This window comes from Salvelinus alpinus, chromosome 28 (assembly GCF_045679555.1).
Source record: "Salvelinus alpinus chromosome 28, SLU_Salpinus.1, whole genome shotgun sequence".
Lineage (NCBI taxonomy): Eukaryota > Metazoa > Chordata > Actinopteri > Salmoniformes > Salmonidae > Salvelinus > Salvelinus alpinus.
Window position 1 is genome coordinate 25,014,460 of NC_092113.1, and position 22,759 is coordinate 25,037,218.

Sequence of the window (22,759 nt, forward strand, 5' to 3'; positions counted from 1 at the left end):
AAGGCATCTCTAGTAGGCTAGCATCTTATTCCACCTGAATGCAATAACGTTTTCAGAACCATAGAGCTTTGGACAGCGACGATAACAGTTGAAAGAGGGATGCTTCAGAACCATGGTGCTATGGATAGCGACATTAACCCTTGTATTGTGAAACGTCTGCAGGACACATACTATATTATAATTTTAGGTCCTCCAGTCGTGTTTAATAACTGTATAACAGTTGTGTTGGTTTATTACACTCTGAATGTAGCCTATCAGTCATGTATAGGCCAATTCCCCTCTCCACAATGATACTTGTTGCTCGTCTATTCTTAACCCTCTAAAAAAGCCCTGTTGACTTGGTGCTACATGACTCAGAATAACAGAACTTTATAGTAGCATGTGCAGGCAGTTTATGTGCAGGCAGTTTATGCTGTAAGAAACAGACCTTGGTAGATGTCAATTCTTAACAGTAATGATGACAAAACACAGAAAGCAGAGAGGCTATTATAATTTGCCAAGCGTAGTTTGTTTCAAATGCAATTGTAATAATATACTGCTGCAGGAGTTTGTCCATTTAGAAATGTTTGATGGAATGAGAGCAGCTCCAGTGAAGTGGAAATGCTTACCAGGGCATGACTTTACCCCAGGGCATGACTTTACCCTAGGGCATGTTTTTTTTTCCCAGGGCATGGCTTTATCCCAGGGCATGGCTTTACCCTAGGGCATGGCTTTACCCCAGGGCATGGCTTTATCCCAGGGCATGGCTTTACTTTACCCCAGGGCATGGCTTTACCCTAGGGCATGGCTTTACTTTACCCCAGGGCATGACTTTACCCCAGGGCATGGCTTTATCCCAGGGCATGTTTTTTTACCCAGGGCATGGCTTTATCCCAGGGCATGGCTTTACCCCAGGGCATGACTTTACCCCAGGGCATGGCTTTATCCCAGGGCATGTTTTTTTACCCAGGGCATGGCTTTATCCCAGGGCATGTTTTTTTACCCAGGGCATGGCTTTCCCAGGGCATGTTTTTTTACCCAGGGCATGGCTTTATCCCAGGGCATGTTTTTTTACCCAGGGCATGGCTTTATACCAGGGCATGGCTTTACCCCATGGCATGACTTTACCCCAGGCCATGGCTTTATCCCAGGGCATGGCTTTACCCCAGGGCATGACTTTACCCAGGGCATGGCTTTACCCCAGGCCATGGCTTTATCCCAGGGCATGGCTTTACCCCAGGCCATGGCTTTATCCCAGGGCATGGCTTTACCCCAGGGCATGGCTTTATCCCAGGACATGGCTTTACCCCAGGCCATGGCTTTATCCCAGGGCATGGCTTTACCCCAGGCCATGGCTTTATCCCAGGGCATGGCTTTACCCCAGGGCATGACTTTACCCCAGGGCATGGCTTTATCCCAGGGCATGGCTTTACCCCAGGGCATGGCTTTACCCCAGGGCATGGCTTTATCCCAGGGCATGGCTTTACCCCAGGGCATGGCTTTATCCCAGGGCATGGCTTTACAGTACTAGAACCTGTGGAAGGAGGAAATGGAAAGGTCTCTTTAGAGAAAAGGGTTCATTTGTATCTCTTCTCTATGCTTCCCCTTAAGCTGCGGAGGCAACTTGTGATGACCAAATTCATGTTCACACACATAATCAACATGACTGAAGTGTTTAGCGAGATGTAACATTCCCTTCAACGTTCTCTTAACATTTTTGAGCAAAATAAATGTGTGTGACTCTTCAATAGCTTTACCATATCATTAGTAGTTTTTTGCCTAAAATGACATACCCAAATCTAACTGCCTGTACCTCAGGCCCTGAAGCAAGGATATGCATTTTCTTGGTATCATTTGAAAGGAAACACGTTGAAGTTTGTGGAAAAGTTAAAGGAATGTAGTAGAATATAACACAATAGATCTGGTAAAAGATCATACAAAGAAAAAATCAACCGTTCTTTTGTATTTCATCTTTCAAATGCAAGAGAAAGGCCATAATGTATTATTCCAGCCCAGCTGCAATTTCGATTGTTGGCCACTAGATGGCAGCAGTGTACGTGCAAAGTTCTAGACTGATCCAATGAGCCATTGCATTTCTGTTAAAAATGTTGAACCAAGACTGCCCAAATGTGCCTAATTTGTTTATTAATAACTTTTCATGTTCAAAACTGTGCACTCTCCTCAAACAATAGCATGGTATTCTTTCACTGTAATAGCTACTATCAATTGGACAGTGCAGTTAGATTAATCATAATTTAAGCTTTCTGCCAATATCAGATTTGTCTATGTCCTGGGAAATTTTCTTGTTACTTATAACCTCATGCTAATCGCATTAGCCTATCCCAAAGAAGTTTTAATAGCTAACCCTTTACTCTCAGCCTTTAGTCAGGCTGAGCGCAGTATACTGTCAATAGTTGTGTGTTTCCAACACAACAGTGGGGACTATTACTTGCAGAGATGATGTCATAAACATATCATACCTCAAGTCAGAACTATTACTTTACACTGCTGTGACACATGCAGTGATTTTGGACTTCTGTTTGGCTGACTAACAAGTGTAAGCTGTGCTTTCATACAGCTTCATGGGGTATTGTGTTGTCATTTATCATAGTGTTATTCCATGTGTCATGTTTACGATAGAATTTTCATGGTTTTAGGGCTACGATACTGTAGGGCTATGAAAGCAGCATTTACTATAGCTGAGATGTGTTGTATGGGCGGCAGGTACCCTAACGGTTAGGAGCATTGGGCCATTAACACAAAGGTCTCTGTTTCGGATCCCCGAGCCAACTAGGTGAAACATCTGTCGATGTACCCTTGAGCAAGGCACTTAACCCCAACATCTCCTGTAAATTGCTCTGGATAAGAGTGTCTGGTAAATTACTAAAATGTGAAAGAGAATATGGTGTAATGGACTTGGTGTGAGTGCTAAAGCTTTCTAACTACAGGTCAGATTACAGCTTTTGAGAATGTTTAAAGGGACCTCTAACACAATTGATGGAGTGCAGTCCTGCTTCTTACTCTACCCATTTGACTTGTTTTTCTCTCCAATTAATCCTCATAATTTGATTTTACTTTTGTGGCTTCAAGCATAAAATACATTGTAGGCATGCAATTTTCTGTATGAATGCAATTCATTCTTATGACATTCAGCACTTATAAACTACTCAGCATTTATTATGTTTTGGACAGTAATTCCAGAAACATTTTGTCCAGTCCACATTTTGTGGATCTGTTGGTTAATACTGCGGATAGTTGGAAACCTGTTTGCCAGCAGCATTTAGAAAATGGTCTTGATCTATGAAAAGCCTGCTTTCTCAAGGACTATGGACTGGTGCTTGTTGATTGATTTTTTCCAGTGGCTCTCAGCCCTTCTACCATATAAGCCAATGGAATGTTGTTTGGCAGAACACACAGGAATGAGAAATCTTGGTCATAATATACTAGTTAGTACATCAGTAGAAGTGAGGGTTCATCTGCAGACTCCCCTGTAAAAACATGTAAGAAATGTTGTTGTCTTGCATGTTGTTGTTGTTTTGCCAGCACTACACAGCTGATTCAAATCCACTCAAGCTTTGATTATTTTAATCAGCTGTGTAGTGCAAGGGCAAAAACCAAAATGTGCACCCAGGGGGCCCCAGGACCGTGTTTGGGAAACCCTAGGCCACAGGCTGATGGACTATATCACTGCATTGATCTCGCTAGTATTGTATCATTTAGTATTCTGCCTCCAGCTGATGCTTTAACGTCCTACATATTACAACAATTGCTAAGCATAAGAATATACATGTACAGGTCTAGTGTGGTTTCTTATGTGCCACATTCTATGGTGCACATCATCATTTGCTATAATCATAGGTTATGTGTAGGAATTAGTAAAGCAGATATTTGTCATTTTCTGTAATAGCAGATTACAAGCAGTAATTCCTCTTTGTGTTGTCTCTTCTCGTGGCATTTCACTGGCCTGTAGAGCAGTCCGAAATATAGAGTACCTCCTCAGTCTTGATGTTGAATTGAAATTGACCTGCCTCTCCCGGGACCTGGACTGATGCCATGAGGTCAGACGCATGCTACCTGATGAGCTTATTTACAACCTTGCCAGACAGGACTTCCATATTAGGAGTAGACAGACTTATGTGTGAACTATAAAGCATCTGGCTTTTTAAAATGTAGACTGTGGAGCTGTTTGCTCCTCTATATTTATGTATGTAAAATCCTATAGAAGAACCCGTTGCATGAATGGTCGGTTTCTAACTGAATAAGATGCTTTGACTAAATGTGTGTTGTTTTACATTAGTCATTACTAATATGTTGCAACAGAAGGTGAATAGCCTACATGTTCTACGTTGTTCTGATGATATATAGGCTACTGTTCTTGTTAGCCATTACAGTGCAATCAATGCTAAATAGATTTGCTCCTGCAGAATTGATTTGCAGGGTTACAAAACAATGTTAATATATAGCGAAGTTGGTTACACCAACAACATTGAAATTACATTAATAAAAGACACATCAATAGACTGCACTTCTACCCTCACTGACCCCTATAATCACTACATGACATTGGATTCTATGTAGTGTTCTCAGTAGGAAATGTCTGTTGTTCTGGTTTTGACCCATGCTAACCCTTGCTGTTGTTTGTGTCACTTTGTTGGGTTTAAGCTGACACAATGGGTTTAAACTGGGTCAATGTTTCATTTTGAAATGAATGCACTCTCTCAAAGAGAATTGAGATGAAATTGAAAACTGAGAGGAGATTACCTTATCTTATTTCTGTGGTCTTAATCCTTGGTCTTTTCAAACCTCTCATCAATATTCTATACTCTGTCCAGGAGAAAGAATACTGCACGTAAACCCATTACAAGCTGAAGGAAGAGGACAACACTATTAAAGAAAAAAACACAATGGACAGAACCAACAAAGCTGGTCATTATGCCAAAGAAAGGCAACTTGGCCTTTGATTATCAGTGTACCCATGGGTCCCAGCTGTGTGGGCCTGTGCCAGATGGCCTCGCAACCTCTTCCTTTAGACAGACACAAATACCAGCTTCTGTCAATCAGGATAATATACTGCACAATCACAGACTCATAGAGAGGTAGGACTGGTCTTATTACTTAGCTACGTGTGGGGGTTTGCTGAGGTTGGACCTCAGCCTTCTTAGATCAGTATATGTGGGGGTTTGATATAGCCACAGCCTTTCAATTAGGCTACATGTGGGGGTCTGATATAGCCACAGTCTTTAACTGGTACAGAACATGTGGGGGTTTGATATAACCACAGTCTTTAACTGGTACAGAACATGTGGGGGTTTGATATAACCTCAGTCTTTAACCGGTACAGAACATGTGGGGGTTTGATAAAACCGCAGTCTTTAACCGGTACAGAACATGTGGGGGTTTGATAAAACCGCAGTCTTTAACTGGTACAGAACATGTGGGGGTTTGATAAAACCGCAGTCTATAACCGGTACCGAACATGTGGGGGTTTGATAAAACCGCAGTCTTTAACCGGTACAGAACATGTGGGGGTTTGATAAAACCGCAGTCTTTAACCGGTACAGAACATGTGGGGGTTTGATAAAACCGCAGTCTTTAACCGGTACAGAACATGTGGGGGTTTGCTACAGTGGCAGCATAGAGATAATGATGAGGTCCAACAGGTTTGATTGGCATTAGAAGACACACAGGTTGGTATCTGACTGTGAGGATGATTAAAGGTGTCAGCTCACACCCTGCCAACCCATAGCTCTACACGGAGAATGTAAACAGGGGCCCCAGCAGTCCATTCGTCTTAAAGAAACCATGCTAGTCTAGCTCTTTGTGATTCAGTGTTGTTATTTGTTAGTATCCAGACTATTCTCTTTCACTCCTAAGAACACTGGGGTCCCAGCAGACTGCCTGGACTTCTAACAGATTCTCGCCATATCAACGGCCAGACATAGCATGGCTGTATGGTGATGCCTATAGGGAGGCTGAGGAGAGTCTGGTGGAATGAATGTTCAGTAGCAAACACATTCGTAGTAAAACTGTGGATAAGGGGGGCAGAATATTCATCATTGATGCTTAGCTGTGTCTCCTGTGGCCTTCCACATGCCTTCCACTCCATGCTACTACATCAGAGCTAATTAACTGCAAAAACACTATACAGTACCAGTCAAAAGTTTAGACGCACTTACTCATTCAAGGGTTTTTCTTTATATTGACTATTTTCCACATTGTAGAATAATAGTGAAGATAACATAGGAATTGTGAAAATATGAGTTTAAGTGTATTTGGCTAAGGTGTATGTAAACTTCCGACTTCAACTGTAGTAACCAAAAAAGTGTTAAACAAATCAAACTATATTTTAGATTTTAGATTCTTCAAAGTAGCCACCCTTTGCCTTGATGACAGCTTTGCACACTCTTGGCATTCTCTCAACAAGCTTCACATGGAATGCTTTTCCAACAGTCTTGAAGGAGTTCCCACATATGCTGAGCACTTGTTGGCTGCTTTTCCTTCCCTCTGCGGTCCAAATCATTCCAAACCATCTCAATTAGGTTGAGGTCTGGTGATTGTGGATGCCAGGTCATCTGATGCAGCACTCCATCACTCTCCTTCTTGGTCAAATAGCCCTTACACAGCCTGGAGGTGTGTTGGGTCATTGTCCTGTTGAAAAACAAATGATAGTCCCACTAAGCCCAAACCAGATGGGATGACGTATCGCTGCAGAATGTTGTGGTAGCCATGCTGGTTAAGTGTGCCTTGAGTTCTAAATAAATCACTGACAGTGTCACCAGCAAAACACCATCACACCTCCTCCTCCGGGCTTCATGGTGGTAACTACACATGTGGAGATCATCCGTTCACCTTTCACTGCGTCTCACAAAGATACGGTGGTTGGACTCCAGACCAAAGGACAGATTTCCAGCGGTCTAATGTCCATTGCTCGTGCTTCTTGGCCCAAGCAAGTCTCTACTTCTTAGTTTCTTTGCAGAAATTCGACCATGAAAGCCTGATTCACGTAGTCTCCTCTGAACAGTTGATGTTGAGATGTCTGTTACTTGAACTCTGTGAAGCAGTTATTTGGGCTGCAATTTCTGAGGCTGGAGCTCTGATGAACTGAGGTAACTCTGGGTCTTCCTTTCCTGTGGTGGTCCTCATGAGAGTCAGTTTCATCATAGCGCTTGATGGTTTTTGCGACTGCACTTGAAGAAACTTTAAAAGTTCTTGAAATTTTCCACTTTGACTGACCTTCATGTCTTAAAGTAATGATGGACTGTCATTTCTCTTGCTTATTTGAGCTGTTAATAATATGGACTTGGTCTTTTACCAAATACGGCTATCTTCTGTATACCACCCCTACCTTGTCACAACACAACTTATTGGCTCAAATGCATTAAGAAGGAAAGAAATTCCACAAATTAACTTTTAACAAGGCACACCTGTTAATTTAAATGCTTTCCAGGTGACTGACAACCTTATGAAGCTGGTTGAGAGAATTCCAAGAGTGTGTATAGCTGTCATCAAGGTATTTTTTTATAATTTTTTATTTAGCCTTTATGTAACTAGGCAAGTCAGTTAAGAACAAATTCTTATTTACAATGACGGCCTACCCCGGTCAAATCCGGACGACGCTGGTCCAATTTTGCACCACCCTATAGGACTCCCAATCACATCCGGATGTGATTCAGCTTGGATGTTGGCTACTTTGAAGAAACTCAAATATAAAATATATTTTGATTGGTTTAACACGTTTTTGGTTACTACTTGATTCCATATATGTTAATTAATAGTTTTGATGTCTTCACTATTATTCTACAATGTAGAAAATAATAAAAAATAAAGAAAAACCCTGGAATGAGTAGGTGTGTCCAAACTTTTGACTGGTACTCTATATACATAAGTATGTGAACAATGAGTGGGTTTGGCTATTTCAGCCACACCCGTTGCTGACAGGTGTATAAAACGAGCAAACAGCCATGCAATCTCCATAGACAAACATTGTCAGTAGGATGGCCTTACTGAAGAGCTCAATGACTTTCAGCATGGCACCATCATAGGATGCCACCTTTCCAACAAGTCAGTTCGTCAAGTTATTGTGAAGTGGAAACGTCTAGGAGCAACAACTTCTCAGCCGCAAAATGGTAGGCCACACAAGCTCACAGAACAGGACCGCTCAGTGCTGAAGCACGTAAAAATAATCTGTCCTCTGTTGTAACACTCACTACCGAGTTTCAAACTGCCTCTAGAAGCAGCGTAAGCACAATCACTGTTCATCGGGATTTTCATGAAATGTGTCCGTGACCGAGCAGCCGCACACAAGCCTAAGATCACCATGTGCAATGCCAAGTGTCGGCTAGAGTGGTGTTAAGCTCGCCCCCATTGGACTCTGGAGCAGTGGAAACATGTTCTCTGGAGTGATGACTCATGCTTCTCCATCTGGCAGTCCTACCTGCCCCAATGCATAGTGCCAACTGTACAGTTTGGTGGATGAGGAATAATGGTCTGGGGATCATTTTGATGGTTCGGGCTAGGCCTGGTTCACTGACCTCAACCCCATCGAACACATTTGGAACACCGACTGTGAGCCAGGCCTAATCGCCCAACATCAGTGCCTGACCTCACTAATGCTCTTGTGGCTGAATGGAAGCAAGACTCCACAGCAATGTTGCAACATCTAGTGGAAAGCCTTCCCAGAAGAGTGGAAGCTGTTTTTGCAGCAAAGGGGGGACCAACTTCATATTAATGCCCATGATTTTGGAATAAGATGTTCGACGAGCAGCTGTCCACATACTTTTGGTCATGTAGTGTACGTGCTTGATAAGCTCCTTGTACCTTGTTCGCCCAATCTATCACAGAGTTACCTAATGTCTCCAAAATAGATTCATATAAGACAGTGTCTGTGTTGCGCTCGCTCAGCCTGGGCAGTGTGTATCTGCAGGGAAATAGACAGTGGTCTCCTATCCCTCGGCTAGGACAGAGAGCTGTTCTCCACTGTACTGAGTGCTCCAAAAGTCCTCACACACATTACTTGAAGCTTTGGACTTTAGACTATACCTGACGTGTTGATATTAGTACTGTTGTTCCCTTCTCACTTATTAAGGTGTTATGTAGTGTCTATGTAGTGTCTATGTAGTATCTATGTAGTGTCTGCACTGGCTGTATAGGATGAAGGAGCCTGTAGAATTTTGGCCTGTTGGCCTGTTCTTCAGTTCAGCCCAGCAGCTCAAAGAGCGAGAGCAGATGGCTGACATGTCACAGAGCTGTGACAGATGGGGGAGGGGGGGTGCAGGGTGACACTCAGGAGACCTATTGACTGACTACAATGTCAGCAGGGACCCCAACACATATGGTCCCAGGGTGCTGTTAATGAGAGTCACAGTGGAGCAGAGGATGATTGGGACAGGTAGAGGTGTTGTCACATTCGCCATATGCTTAGCATGCATGATCCTCACTGACCTTAGAGGGCTCAGGCAGTGGTGTTATTATAGAGTGCCCATGCTCCTCACTCACTCTAGACTAGAGGACTCAGGCAGTGGTGCTCACTCTAGACTAGAGGACTCAGGCAGTGGTGTTATTATAGAGTCCCTGTGCTCCTCACTCACTCTAGACTAGAGGACTCAGGCAGTGGTGTTATTATAGAGTGCCCATGCTCCTCACTCACTCTAGACTAGAGGACTCAGGCAGTGGTGTTATTATAGAGTGCCCATGCTCCTCACTCACTCTAGACTAGAGGACTCAGGCAGTGGTGTTAGTATAGAGTCCCCATGCTCCTCACTCACTCTAGACTAGAGGACTCAGGCAGTGGTGTTATTATAGAGTCCCCGTGCTCCTCACTCACTCTAGACTAGAGGACTCAGGCAGTGGTGTTATTATAGAGTCCCCATGCTCCTCACTCACTCTAGACTAGAGGACTCAGGCAGTGGTGTTAGTATAGAGTCCCCGTGCTCCTCACTCACTCTAGACTAGAGGACTCAGGCAGTGGTGCTCACTCTAGACTAGAGGACTCAGGCAGTGGTGTTATTATAGAGTCCCTGTGCTCCTCACTCACTCTAGACTAGAGGACTCAGGCAGTGGTGTTATTATAGAGTCCCCGTGCTCCTCACTCACTCTAGACTAGAGGACTCAGGCAGTGGTGTTAGTATAGAGTCCCCATGCTCCTCACTCACTCTAGACTAGAGGACTCAGGCAGTGGTGTTATTATAGAGTCCCCGTGCTCCTCACTCACTCTAGACTACAGGACTCAGGCAGTGGTGTTATTATAGAGTCCCCATGCTCCTCACTCACTCTAGACTAGAGGACTCAGGCAGTGGTGTTATTATAGAGTGCCCATGCTCCTCACTCACTCTAGACTAGAGGACTCAGGCAGTGGTGTTATTATAGAGTCCCCGTGCTCCTCACTCACTCTAGACTAGAGGACTCAGGCAGTGGTGTTATTATAGAGTCCCTGTGCTCCTCACTCACTCTAGACTAGAGGACTCAGGCAGTGGTGTTATTATAGAGTCCCCGTGCTCCTCACTCACTCTAGACTAGAGGACTCAGGCAGTGGTGTTATTATAGAGTCCCTGTGCTCCTCACTCACTCTAGACTAGAGGACTCAGGCAGTGGTGTTAGTATAGAGTCCCCATACTCCTCACTCACTCTAGACTAGAGGACTCAGGTTAGTGGTGTTAGTATAGAGTCCCCATACTCCTCACTCACTCTAGACTAGAGGACTCAGGCAGTGGTGTTATTATAGAGTCCCCATACTCCTCACTCACTCTAGACTAGAGGACTCAGCTTATCAGCGGGTGTGAAGGAAGTAACAGACAAGATCTGGAGGTCAAATATTGTTATGTAGAACACAAGAGCTGCCTCCTGCAGTTCAGTTGGTCTTTTAGACAAAACCATCGCTCACTCAAACACAGAAACCCAGTTTGAGCAGCTCCTGTTTGTCAGCTAAAACATGTCTCTAAATGTTTTCTGGGGCAAGTGATTAGTGAGTTACTGTTCATATGATGTGCCAGGCTCCCTGTCAGTCAGAGCTCTGTGCCGCTGCTGCCTAACTGTGGGAGTGACAGTATAGACGTGTGCTTTTACACACTGTCAAGAGAGGGAGGAACAAAGCACAAGGAGGGTGTTGGTGATGTCAGAGTGTTGTTGTACTTCTGTTTTCACTGGCTACATGCTCCCCTCTATCCTCCCACCCTCACTCCTCTCGCCCCTCCTCCCTCGCTCCCCTTGTCCCTCCCTCCCTCCTCTCTCCCCTCCTCTCTCCCCTCCCCTCCTCCCTCCTCTCCTCTTTCGCCCCCCCCCCCCCTTCCTACCCTCCCCTCCTCCCTCCCTTACTCCATCCCTCCCCTGCCTCCTCCCCTCCTCCCTCCCCTTCCTCCTCCCTCAGTTCCCCTCCCTCCCCTTCTCCATTCCTCCCCCTCCCTCTGCAGTATACGTGCATCACATTCAGAGCAGCAGGCATCAGGTGGCAATGACATCATCTGCACTGCAGCACACTGCAGCAGTGGGTCTGAACAAAGAGATGTCAGCTAGTCCTCTCCTCCTGCCCCCGCCACCGTCTCTCTCCCTCCCTCTCCCTCTCTCCTCCCTCTCTCAGAGAGCATAACCCTGGTGCCTAGACATGCTGCAGGGCTATGACTTACCTAACCCCCTCTCACCCACGCCTTCCCCCTCCTACCACTAGGGTATAGGCTGGCTGATGTACCTCTACAGCCCTCATCATCACCTTGCCCTTAGCCACCTATGGAGAGATAATGAAAGGTATCACTGTTGGGGTTTGTAATTTAACAGTGTCAGTGTTGGCTGGTGACAGTATAAGCGCTGTGGAGAGACACAAGGAAGGGTGTGTGGGATAAACGTCCATTTGCTATTTTCTAACTACCACACATCATCAGTAATAGCAGTAATTTACTGGCCTTTGATTGTATGTTTTTTCTTGTAACAGTAACAATTACTTGACCTCTTTCTATATTGACTTATAGGGAACCCAAGCATGACATTCATGCTCCTATGAGTGGAGAGCTTCTGCCTTCAACTGACTTCCAAGATACGGCAGTAGTGTAAATGTCAAAGGGTCCCTGCTGTGGTGGCTCCACACTTAGGAAGTTCATTACTGCAGTGTCCCCTCTGGAAAAATAAAATATCTATGACCATTATTATAACATAGTGATGGATAATTACATGTATCATATTTTTTCCATTGTGTGCTTTTCTGCCCTGTTATTTTCTTGCCCTCCCATTCATCAATAAGCCAATGCCGCAGGAAGGAAAAAAACATATACACAGAGGCATGTTCCTGTCGCTTAGTTACTCGGCAGCATGTTGCCACAGAAACAGCCTCACAGTGGCTAAATGAGGAATGCTAATGCAGTGTTCCACACTCCTGCTGCAGTGGGCTCACTGTCTGGGCATCACACCCCACTGTCTGTGCACAGCAGTCTGTGTGGGTGTATGTGTGTGTGTGTGTATGCGTGTGCGCGTGTGTATGCGTGTATGCGTGTGCGTGTGTGTGCGTGTGTGTGTGCTTGTTTGAGCATAGAGTTCTCTCCTCTAGTGCGGCAGGTAGCCTAGTGGTTAAGAGGGTTTGGCCAGTAACTAAAAGGTTGCTGGTTCAAATCCCAGAGCTGACTAGGTGAAAAAACTGTCAATGTGCCCTTGAGCAAAGCACGTAACCCCAGTATCTCCTCTAAGTCGCTCTGGGTTAGAGCATCTACTAAAATGTGAAAGAGAATATGGTGTAATGGACTTGGTCTGAGTGCTAAAGCTCTCTAACTACAGGTCAGATTACAGCTTTTGAGAATGTTTACAGGGACCTCTAACACAATTGATGGAGTGCAGTCCTGCTACTTACTCTACCCATTTGACTTGTTTTTCTCTCCAATTAGTCCTCATCATTAGATTTTACTTGTACATTTTTATGCATGCAAAGGACTATGGACTAGTGCTTGTTGATTGATTTTGTCCAGTGGCTCTCAGACCTTCTACCATATAAGCCAATGGAATGTTGTGGGGCAGAACACACAGGAATGAGAAATCTTGGTCATAATATACTAGTTAGTACATCAGTAGAAGTGAGGGTTCATCTGCAGACTCCCCTCAGAGAGTGTCTAGGGCCGTGTGTGTGTGTGTGTGTTTGTGTGTGTGTGTGTGTGTGTGTGTGTGTGTGTGTGTGTGTGTGCGTGCGTTGTGTGTGTGTGTGTGTGCGTGCGTGCGTGCGTGCGTGCGTGCGTGCGTGCGTGTGTGTGTGTGTGTGTGTGTGCGTGCGTGTGTAGGGGTGGACACCATCCACTCTCTGGTCAATCATCCATTTCAAATTAGTCTGTGATGACAGAGTACTGTAGGATAAGAGGCTTTTAAGAATGACTGAGTTACTGTGCATGTAGCCATTAGTGGGTGATTGATGGGCCTTAAAGGTTATTTTACTAAAGGCAATTGTTGTGATGAAGTTAATGATTGATGTTATTGTTATCCCTGTACTTGTGATTAATAATGATTAGGCTCAGATGACATTTATTTTCAGCAGATAGATGAAGATGAGCTTAGAGCATATCATGGAACATGAGTGGTGTATATGTTGTGTGGTTAGACATGGTGTGTGGTTAGACATGGTGTGTGGTTTGATATGTTGTGTGGTTAGACATGGTGTGTGGTTTGATATGTTGTGTGGTTAGACATGGTGTGTGGTTTGATATGTTGTGTGGTTAGACATGGTGTGTGGTTTGATATGTTGTGTGGTTAGACATGGTGTGTGGTTGGATATGGTGTTTGGCTGGAGAGGTTGTGTGGTTAGACATGGTGTGTGGTTTGATATGTTGTGTGGTTAGACATGTTGTGTGGTTAGACATGTTGTGTGGTTAGACATGTTGTGTGGTTAGACATGGTGTGTGGTTGGACATGCTGTGTTGTTAGACATGGTGTGTGGTTAGACATGTTGTTAGACATGTTGTTAGACATGCTGTGTTGTTAGACATGGTGTGTGGTTAGACATGGTGTGTGGTTAGACATGGTGTGTGGTTAGACATGTTGTTAGACATGGTGTGTGGTTAGACATGTTGTTTGGTTGGACATGGTGTGTGGTTAGACATGGTGTGTGGTTAGACATGTGGTTTGGTTGGACATGTTGTGTGGTTAGACATGGTGTGTGGTTAGACATGTTGTTTGGTTGGACATGTTGTGTGGTTAGACATGGTGTGTGGTTAGACATGTTGTGTGGTTGGACATGGTGTGTGGTTAGACATGTTGTTTGGTTGGACATGGTGTGTGGTTAGACATGGTGTTTGGTTGGACATGTTATGTGGATAGACATGTTGTTTGGTTGGACATGTTATGTGGATAGACATGTTGTGTGGTTGGACATGGTGTGTGGTTAGACATGTTGTGTGGTTAGACATGTTGTGTGGTTAGACATGGTGTGTGGTTAGACATGGTGTGTGGTTAGACATGTTGTTAGACATGGTGTGTGGTTAGACATGTTGTTTGGTTGGACATGGTGTGTGGTTAGACATGGTGTGTGGTTAGACATGTGGTTTGGTTGGACATGTTGTGTGGTTAGACATGGTGTGTGGTTAGACATGTTGTTTGGTTGGACATGTTGTGTGGTTAGACATGGTGTGTGGTTAGACATGTTGTGTGGTTGGACATGTTGTTTGGTTGGACATGGTGTGTGGTTAGACATGGTGTTTGGTTGGACATGTTATGTGGATAGACATGTTGTTTGGTTGGACATGTTATGTGGATAGACATGTTGTGTGGTTGGACATGGTGTGTGGTTAGACATGTTGTGTGGTTAGACATGTTGTGTGGTTAGACATGTTGTGTGGTTAGACATGGTGTTTGGTTGGACATGTTATGTGGTTGGACATGTTGTGTGGTTAGACATGTTGTGTTGTTGGACATGTTGTGTGGTTGGACATGTTGTGTGGTTAGACATGGTGTTTGATTGGACATGTTATGTGGATAGACATGTTGTGTGGTTAGACATGTTGTGTGGTTGGACATGTTGTGTGGATAGACATGTTGTGTGGTTGGACATGTTGTGTGGATAGACATGTTGTGTGGATAGACATGTTGTGTGGTTAGACATGTTGTGTGGATAGACATGTTGTGTGGTTGGACATGTTGTGTGGATAGACATGTTGTGTGGTTAGACATGTTGTGTGGATAGACATGTTGTGTGGTTAGACATGTTATGTGGTTAGACATGTTGTGTGGTTAGACATGTTGTTTGGTTGGACATGTTATGTGGATAGACATGTTGTGTGGTTAGACATGTTGTGTGGTTAGACATGTTGTGTGGTTAGACATGGTGTTTGGTTGGACATGTTATGTGGATAGACATGTTGTGTGGTTAGACATGTTGTGTGGTTGGACATGTTGTATGGATAGACATGTTGTGTGGTTAGACATGTTGTGTGGTTGGACATGTTGTTTGGTTGGACATGTTGTGTGGATAGACATGTTGTGTGGTTAGACATGTTGTTTGGTTGGACATGTTGTGTGGTTAGACATGTTGTGTGGTTGGACATGTTGTGTGGTTAGACATGTTGTGTGGTTGGACATGTTGTGTGGTTGGACATGTTGTGTGGTTAGACATGGTGTGTGGTTGGACATGTTGTGTGGTTAGACATGGTGTGTGGTTTGATATGTTGCGTGGTTAGACATGTTGTTTGGTTGGACATGTTGTGTGGTTGGACATGTTGTGTGGATAGACATGTTGTGTGGTTGGACATGTTGTTTGGTTAGACATGTTGTGTGGTTAGACATGTTGTTTGGTTGGACATGTTGTGTGGTTAGACATGTTTTGTAGTTAGACATGTTGTGTGGTTGGACATGTTGTTTGGTTGGACATGTTGTGTGGATAGACATGTTGTGTGGTTAGACATGTTGTGTGGTTAGACATGTTGTTTGGTTGGACATGTTGTGTGGATAGACATGTTGTTTGGTTGGACATGTTGTTTGGTTGGACATGTTGTGTGGATAGACATGTTGTGTGGTTAGACATGTTGTTTGGTTGGACATGTTGTGTGGATAGACATGTTGTGTGGTTAGACATGTTGTGTGGTTTGATATGTTGTGTGGTTAGACATGTTGTGTGGTTAGACATGTTGTGTGGTTGGACATGTTGTGTGGTTAGACATGTTGTGTGGTTGGACATGTTGTGTGGTTGGACATGTTGTGTGGTTGGACATGTTGTTTGGTTAGACATGTTGTGTGGTTAGACATGTTGTTTGGTTGGACATGTTTTGTGGTTAGACATGGTGTGTGGTTTGATATGTTGTGTGGTTAGACATGTTGTTTGGTTGGACATGTTGTGTGGTTGGACATGTTGTGTGGATAGACATGTTGTGTGGTTGGACATGTTGTTTGGTTAGACATGTTGTGTGGTTAGACATGTTGTTTGGTTGGACATGTTGTGTGGTTAGACATGTTGTTTGGTTGGACATGTTGTGTGGTTAGACATGTTTTGTAGTTAGACATGTTGTGTGGTTGGACATGTTGTTTGGTTGGACATGTTGTGTGGATAGACATGTTGTGTGGTTAGACATGTTGTGTGGTTAGACATGTTGTTTGGTTGGACATGTTGTGTGGATAGACATGTTGTTTGGTTGGACATGTTGTTTGGTTGGACATGTTGTGTGGATAGACATGTTGTGTGGTTAGACATGTTGTTTGGTTGGACATGTTGTGTGGATAGACATGTTGTGTGGTTAGACATGTTGTGTGGTTTGATATGTTGTGTGGTTAGACATGTTGTTAGACATGTTGATAGACATGTTGTGTGGTTGGACATGTTGTGTGGATAGACATGTTGTTTGGTTGGACATGTTGTTTGGTTGGACATGTTGTGTGGATAGACATGTTGTGTGGTTAGACATGTTGTGTGGTTAGACATGTTGTGTGGTTAGACATGTTGTGTGGTTAGACATGTTGTTTGGTTGGACATGTTGTGTGGATAGACATGTTGTTTGGTTAGACATGTTGTTTGGTTGGACATGTTGTGTGGTTAGACATGTTGTTTGGTTGGACATGTTATGTGGTTAGACATGTTGTGTGGTTGGACATGTTATGTGGATAGACATGTTGTGTGGTTAGACATGTTGTGTGGTTGGACATGGTGTGTGGTTGGACATGTTGTGTGGTTAGACATGTTGTGTGGTTAGACATGTTGTGTGGTTGGACATGTTATGTGGTTAGACATGTTGTTTGGTTAGACATGTTGTTTGGTTGGACATGTTGTGTGGTTAGACATGTTGTGTGGTTAGACATGTTGTGTGGTTGGACATGTTATGTGGTTAGACATGTTGTGTGGTTAGACATGTTGTTTGGTTGGACATGTTGTGTGGTTAGACATGTTGTTTGGTTAGACATGTTGTGTGGTTAGACATGTTGTTTGGTTGGACATGTTGTGTGGTTAGACATGTTGTTTGGTTGGACATGTTATGTGGTTAGACATGTTGTGTGGTTGGACATGTTGTGTGATTAGACATGTTGTGTGGTTAGACATGTTGTGTGATTAGACATGTTGTGTGGTTAGACATGTTGTTTGATTGGACATGGTGTGTGGTTAGACATGTTGTGTGGTTGGACATGTTGTGTGGTTAGACATGTTGTGTGGTTAGACATGTTGTTTGGTTGGACATGTTGTGTGGTTAGACATGGTGTGTGGTTGGACATGTTGTGTGGTTAGACATGGTGTTTGGTTAGACATGTTGTGTGGTTGGACATGTTGTGTGGTTAGACATGTTGTGTGGTTGGACATGGTGTGTGGTTAGACATGTTGTGTGGTTAGACATGTTGTGTGGTTGGACATGGTGTGTGGTTAGACATGTTGTGTGGTTAGACATGTTGTGTGGTTGAACAGTACTCAATCTCATACTGTATGTAATGTGCTTACTGATAGGCTTGATTCTGTATAAATGCCTACATGTTAAGCATGTATACAATATGACACTGTAGTGGACACTGGTTTGCAGACATGTGTGTTTGTACACTCAGTGTATGTGCCTGTGTTTCAGATTCCGTCTATATGCCTTCGTAAGTACCATAAGACACTAGTAGGACTGACCAGGATCACTGATATGTGCTGACCATAGGTGCTGACGTGTGTGTGTGTGTGTGTATGTGTCTGTGTTGCAAAGTTCTTCTGATTTCTACAGATGCCTTTATAGGTACCATGCGGCAGTGCAGTACTAACTGGGTGTCACTGTTGACCATATATTATACTGTAGGTCTATGGATGCTGACGTGTGTGTTATGTGTCTATGTTGCAGATAACCAGTTCAGAATGTCCATCCTGGAGCGCCTGGAGCAGATGGAGAGACGGATGGCAGAGATGGCCTCCCATCACCAGCAGAGCAGTGGAGGAGGTGCAGGAGCAGGAGGAGGAGCAGGAGGTGGAGGAGGAGGAGGTAGTGGTGGTAACAACAGCCAGACACAGGTAAGGTACATCATACTACAGGAAATGTGCTATTTAATATTGTGTACTGTATTTGGTAGATATTTGGCTTACAGAGGATTACATGGGAAAAACATACTGTGTGTTTCTGTTTGAGAAGTCAGGTGTTGTAAAGTGTTGGTGTTGGAGTTGAAAGTAACCCTTGTTGTGTTTATGTGTTGTCAGTGTGTGTCAGGGCAGGGTCAGGCGGGCAGCAGCTTTGAGAGCCGTGTGGTGGTGGTGTGTGAGAAGATGATGAACCGGGCCTGCTGGGCCAAGTCCAAACACCTGATCCACTCCAAGACCTTCAGGGGCATGACCCTGCTTCACCTGGCCGCTGGGCAGGGCTACGCCACCCTCATCCAGACACTCATCAAGTGGCGGTGAGTGAGAACTTCAGAGGCCTCTTATTGACTGGTTCTAAAAGTAATGTTAATATACCGTACAGAGAGACCCTAGAACCTAGGAATATCTATTATTGAACTAGTTTAGGACCAGAAAATAATGTATTAAATAGTTGTCAATAAAGCACGAATCTATCTATTTTATCCAGAGTTTAGTCTAAGAGTCTAACAGTGTTCTTCTCTATGCCCCACCAGCACCAAGCATGCAGACAGCATTGACCTGGAGCTGGAGGTGGACCCTCTCAATGTGGACCACTTCTCCTGCACCCCTCTGGTAAGATATAGAGAGCTTTATCTCATGAAACCACTGCAAGGGTCTTCCATAAAGCCTTCCATAAAGCTTTTCATAAAGAATTCACTTGGAAGTTTAACTTTTCCAAGAAAGTAAAGTTACTAGAGCCATCCCTCGGTGTCCACTGACCTGCTACCTCTGACCTGTGCCCCTGCTGTGTTCTCTGTAGATGTGGGCGTGTGCCCTGGGTCACCTGGAAGCGGCAGTGGTCCTGTATAAGTGGGACCGACGGGCCCTGGCCATCCCTGACTCTCTGGGACGCCTGCCCCTGTCCATCGCCCGCTCCCGCGGCCACACCAAGCTGGCCGAGTGTCTGGAGCAGCTGCAGAGAGAGGAACAGCAGCCCCCTGCACCTCTGCCCCCCACCACACGCATGTCCTTCTCCCCCACCCCCCACGACGTTCCCACCTCAGACAGCTGGATGGTTACATGGGCCAGCGACGGCGTGATGGTGCCCGGCGGAAAGAAAGGCGGCGCCGCCACCACCACCAGCACCTCCACCACCACCACCTCCACCAACCTCAACCCAGGTCAATGCAGACTGAAGGAGAGGGAGGCCCCACACTGGTATCAGTGGGGGAAAGGGGCAATGGAAAATACCTTTAGACAACAAAGTTTAGTTAATACAGTTTGTTTAAATGCCTCTAAAATAGTATCTTGTAACCCTTCTGCAGACTTGAGAAGGCCGAGATCCGAGCCCTCCAACTACTACAGCAGTGAGTGCCAGCGAGACCTTCCCTTGGCCAAGAAACACAAGCCCAACCCCGAGCTGTTCCAGGCCAGGCCCGACAAGGCCATGTCTGTCCCGCTGAGCCTGGAGCAACAGCAGCTCCACAAGCTGTCCTTCAGCCCCAAAAGCCTGTCCCCTGAGGGCCTCAGCCCAGACAAAAGTCTCTCCGGTGGGGGAAGCTCTGGAGGGGCAGGGGTAGCCAAGTGGAGCTCTAGGGAGGGTTTCTCCAGCAGGGGCTTAGGCAGAAAAAGTTCAGGGGACTCTGGGGGCAGCAGCCTGGGGAGGGAGAAGCTGGCTAGCAGGCTGAGACAGAGGGAACAGCTGGGGAACATGCTGGTGATGGCTGAGAGAGAGATGGTGGACACTGAGCTGTTTTCCTACAGAGAAGACCTGGAGAACCAGGACTGTATGACGCAGATGGACAACCTGCAGGTCAGTGAACTCACCCTACTCTCCACTGTCTCTTTATTCAAGTCTACTCTTTATCATAAGTTTGCTAGAGATAGTTACTGTACTTTTTACCATGTCTTTAGTGAAGACAGTTACTCTACTGTTTACCACTCACTCCACTGACAACCCTGTTCATCGGCCTGCTCGTTGCACTTACATTCACACTAGTTTACCAGACCACCATATCTGTAGCATGTCATAGTATCAACATCAAGTCTATAAATCTGGACTGACAGTTAATAAACATGACAAGAAGATTGAAAGTGACCACCTGCAGCTCTGTTGGGCCATGCCACTGGTTGCCCTGACGTGTGAAGTTAACACACACACACAAACACACACAGACCCTAGGCCTCCCTGGCAGTGCGTGAACCTCCATCACCACATAATAAACTCCATCCATTGATCGGCTCTCACAGCCAAGGGAGCCTTCTGCCATCCATCACAGTCACACTGCTACTGAGGCTGAGCCTAGGAGATGAGGGGGAGGACAGCACAGCAATAACAATAACAATTATTGTGATCGTTATGAACATAATCATCCTCAACGTCATTGTCTTGACATGGATCATGTTTAATGTTCATTGTTCCCTAGAATGAATTCTAAACTTGCACACTCAACACTCAGAATGTGGAAACATCTCAGACAATGAGAATAAGAATGCAACAACATGTTGCACAATAACCAAAAAGCAGAGTTTACAAGAAAATAGGCAATGACATGAAAATGTGCTAAGTGTGTGATCTACAGTATACTCAATCCTGGGTGATTCTCCCCCTGCAGGACAACATGATGACTCTGGCAGAGCATATCATTGAGGCGACCCCAGAGAGAATCAAGAGGGAGAACTTTGTGGCCCTGGATGGGGTGCCCCTGGACAGTACTGGTGTCAGCAACACCATGAGCTGGTTGGCCAGTTACCTCGGAGACGTGGAGCAGCTTCCCAGCATCATACAGCTACGGTGAGCAACACAACAGAGACGCACTCTGGACTGAATGTGATCTAGGTCTGGTTTCCTGTATGCAAATTAAGCTTATACCTTGTCTAAAAAGCATGTGCAATGGAGAATTTGTAGGCTTAATTCTGATCTGGGAATCTGACCCTAAATGTTTTACAAAATATTTTCTGTGCTAGACATAGCAGTAGTGTATTGGAACTACACTGAACAGAAATATAAATGCAACATGTAAAGTGTTGGTCCCATGTTTCATGAGCTGAAATAAAAAATCACAGAAATGCACAAAAAGCTTATTTCTCTCAAATTTTGAGCACAAATTTGTACATCTCTGTTAGTGAGCATATCTCATTTGCCAAGATAATCCATCCACCTGGCAGGTGTGGCATATCAAGAATATGATTAAACAGCATGATCATTACACAGGTGCACCTTGTGCTGGGGGATAATAAAAGGCCACTTTAAAATGTGCAGTTTTGTCACACAACATAATGCCACAGATGTGAGCGTGCAATTGGCATGCTGACTGCAGGAATGTTCAACAGAGCTGTTGCCAGATAATTTAATGTTCATTTCTCTGCCGTAAACTGCCTCCAACGTCGTTTTAGAGAATTTGGCAATACGTCAAACTGGCCTCACAACCGCAGACCACGTGTAACCACGCCACCTCAAGACCTCCAAATGCTGAGGTATTTCTGTCTGTAATAAAGCCCTTTTTGGGGGAAAAACTTATTCTGATTGGCAAGGCCTGGCTCCCCCAGTGGGTGGCTGTACCTCTTCCCAGTCATGTGAAATCCATAGATTAGGGACTAATTAATTTATTCTCAGTAAAATCTTAGAAATTGCTGCATGTTGCGTTTTATATTTTTGTTCAGTATATATCTTCAGATAACAACGCTTAGCTGACTACTTTTTAAACTGTCACCATCCCCTGCTCCTCCCCTGCTCCTCCCTGGCTCCTCCCCTTCCAGATCTCTGCACAGTGGACCTCTGACTCCATCCTCCAATCCCAGCCCAGGGGGGTCTCCCCTGAGGGAGGGGCCCATGGAGAGGCCTACCCTGCCCTCCCCGGCCGACTGGAGCGAGTTCATCCAGGCCTCTAACAACAAGGTGGAGAGAGACTTGGCCCAGCTCACCCTGTCCGACCCCGAGCAGAGGGAGCTGTACGAGGCCGCCCGTCTCGTCCAAACTGCCTTCCGCAAGTACAAGGTACAGGCCGGGATGAGGTACCACACACAGTAACAAACCTGCTGTACAAAATGTACAGCAACGTTATTAGGACTTCCACTGGCACTCTCTTTTGATGTGGTGTTGACCTTAATGTTATCAGGTGAAATGGGAAGTTATGAATGGGTCCCTTGAATCTGGAAAGGTTGCTATATGAACAAAACTACATCCTGGTCTGTGTCCAAGTGTTCTGAGTGCACAAGACACTATCTATGCTCACCCAGTAATCATCAATGGATTATGTTAATATGTTAATTAACACTCATATGTTATCCCATCTTTCTTTCTCTGTATCTGTCTCACTAAGACAC

General features: G+C 44.8%; 1 protein-coding gene across 10 annotated transcripts in view; it reads left to right on the plus strand.

Moving 5' to 3' along the window:
- LOC139557477 (calmodulin-binding transcription activator 1-like) overlaps window positions 1-22,759 on the plus strand; it is a 574,167-nt gene that overhangs the window by 537,685 nt on the left and 13,723 nt on the right. For all 10 annotated transcript variants that reach the window (XM_071372343.1, XM_071372334.1, XM_071372335.1 and 7 more), the window contains 7 exons: window positions 18,225-18,391; window positions 18,575-18,771; window positions 18,988-19,066; window positions 19,254-19,614; window positions 19,759-20,246; window positions 21,049-21,227; window positions 22,193-22,430. In XM_071372343.1, coding sequence (XP_071228444.1) covers window positions 18,225-18,391; window positions 18,575-18,771; window positions 18,988-19,066; window positions 19,254-19,614; window positions 19,759-20,246; window positions 21,049-21,227; window positions 22,193-22,430 — 1,709 coding nt within the window. The remainder of the gene's footprint in view (window positions 1-18,224; window positions 18,392-18,574; window positions 18,772-18,987; window positions 19,067-19,253; window positions 19,615-19,758; window positions 20,247-21,048; window positions 21,228-22,192; window positions 22,431-22,759) is intronic.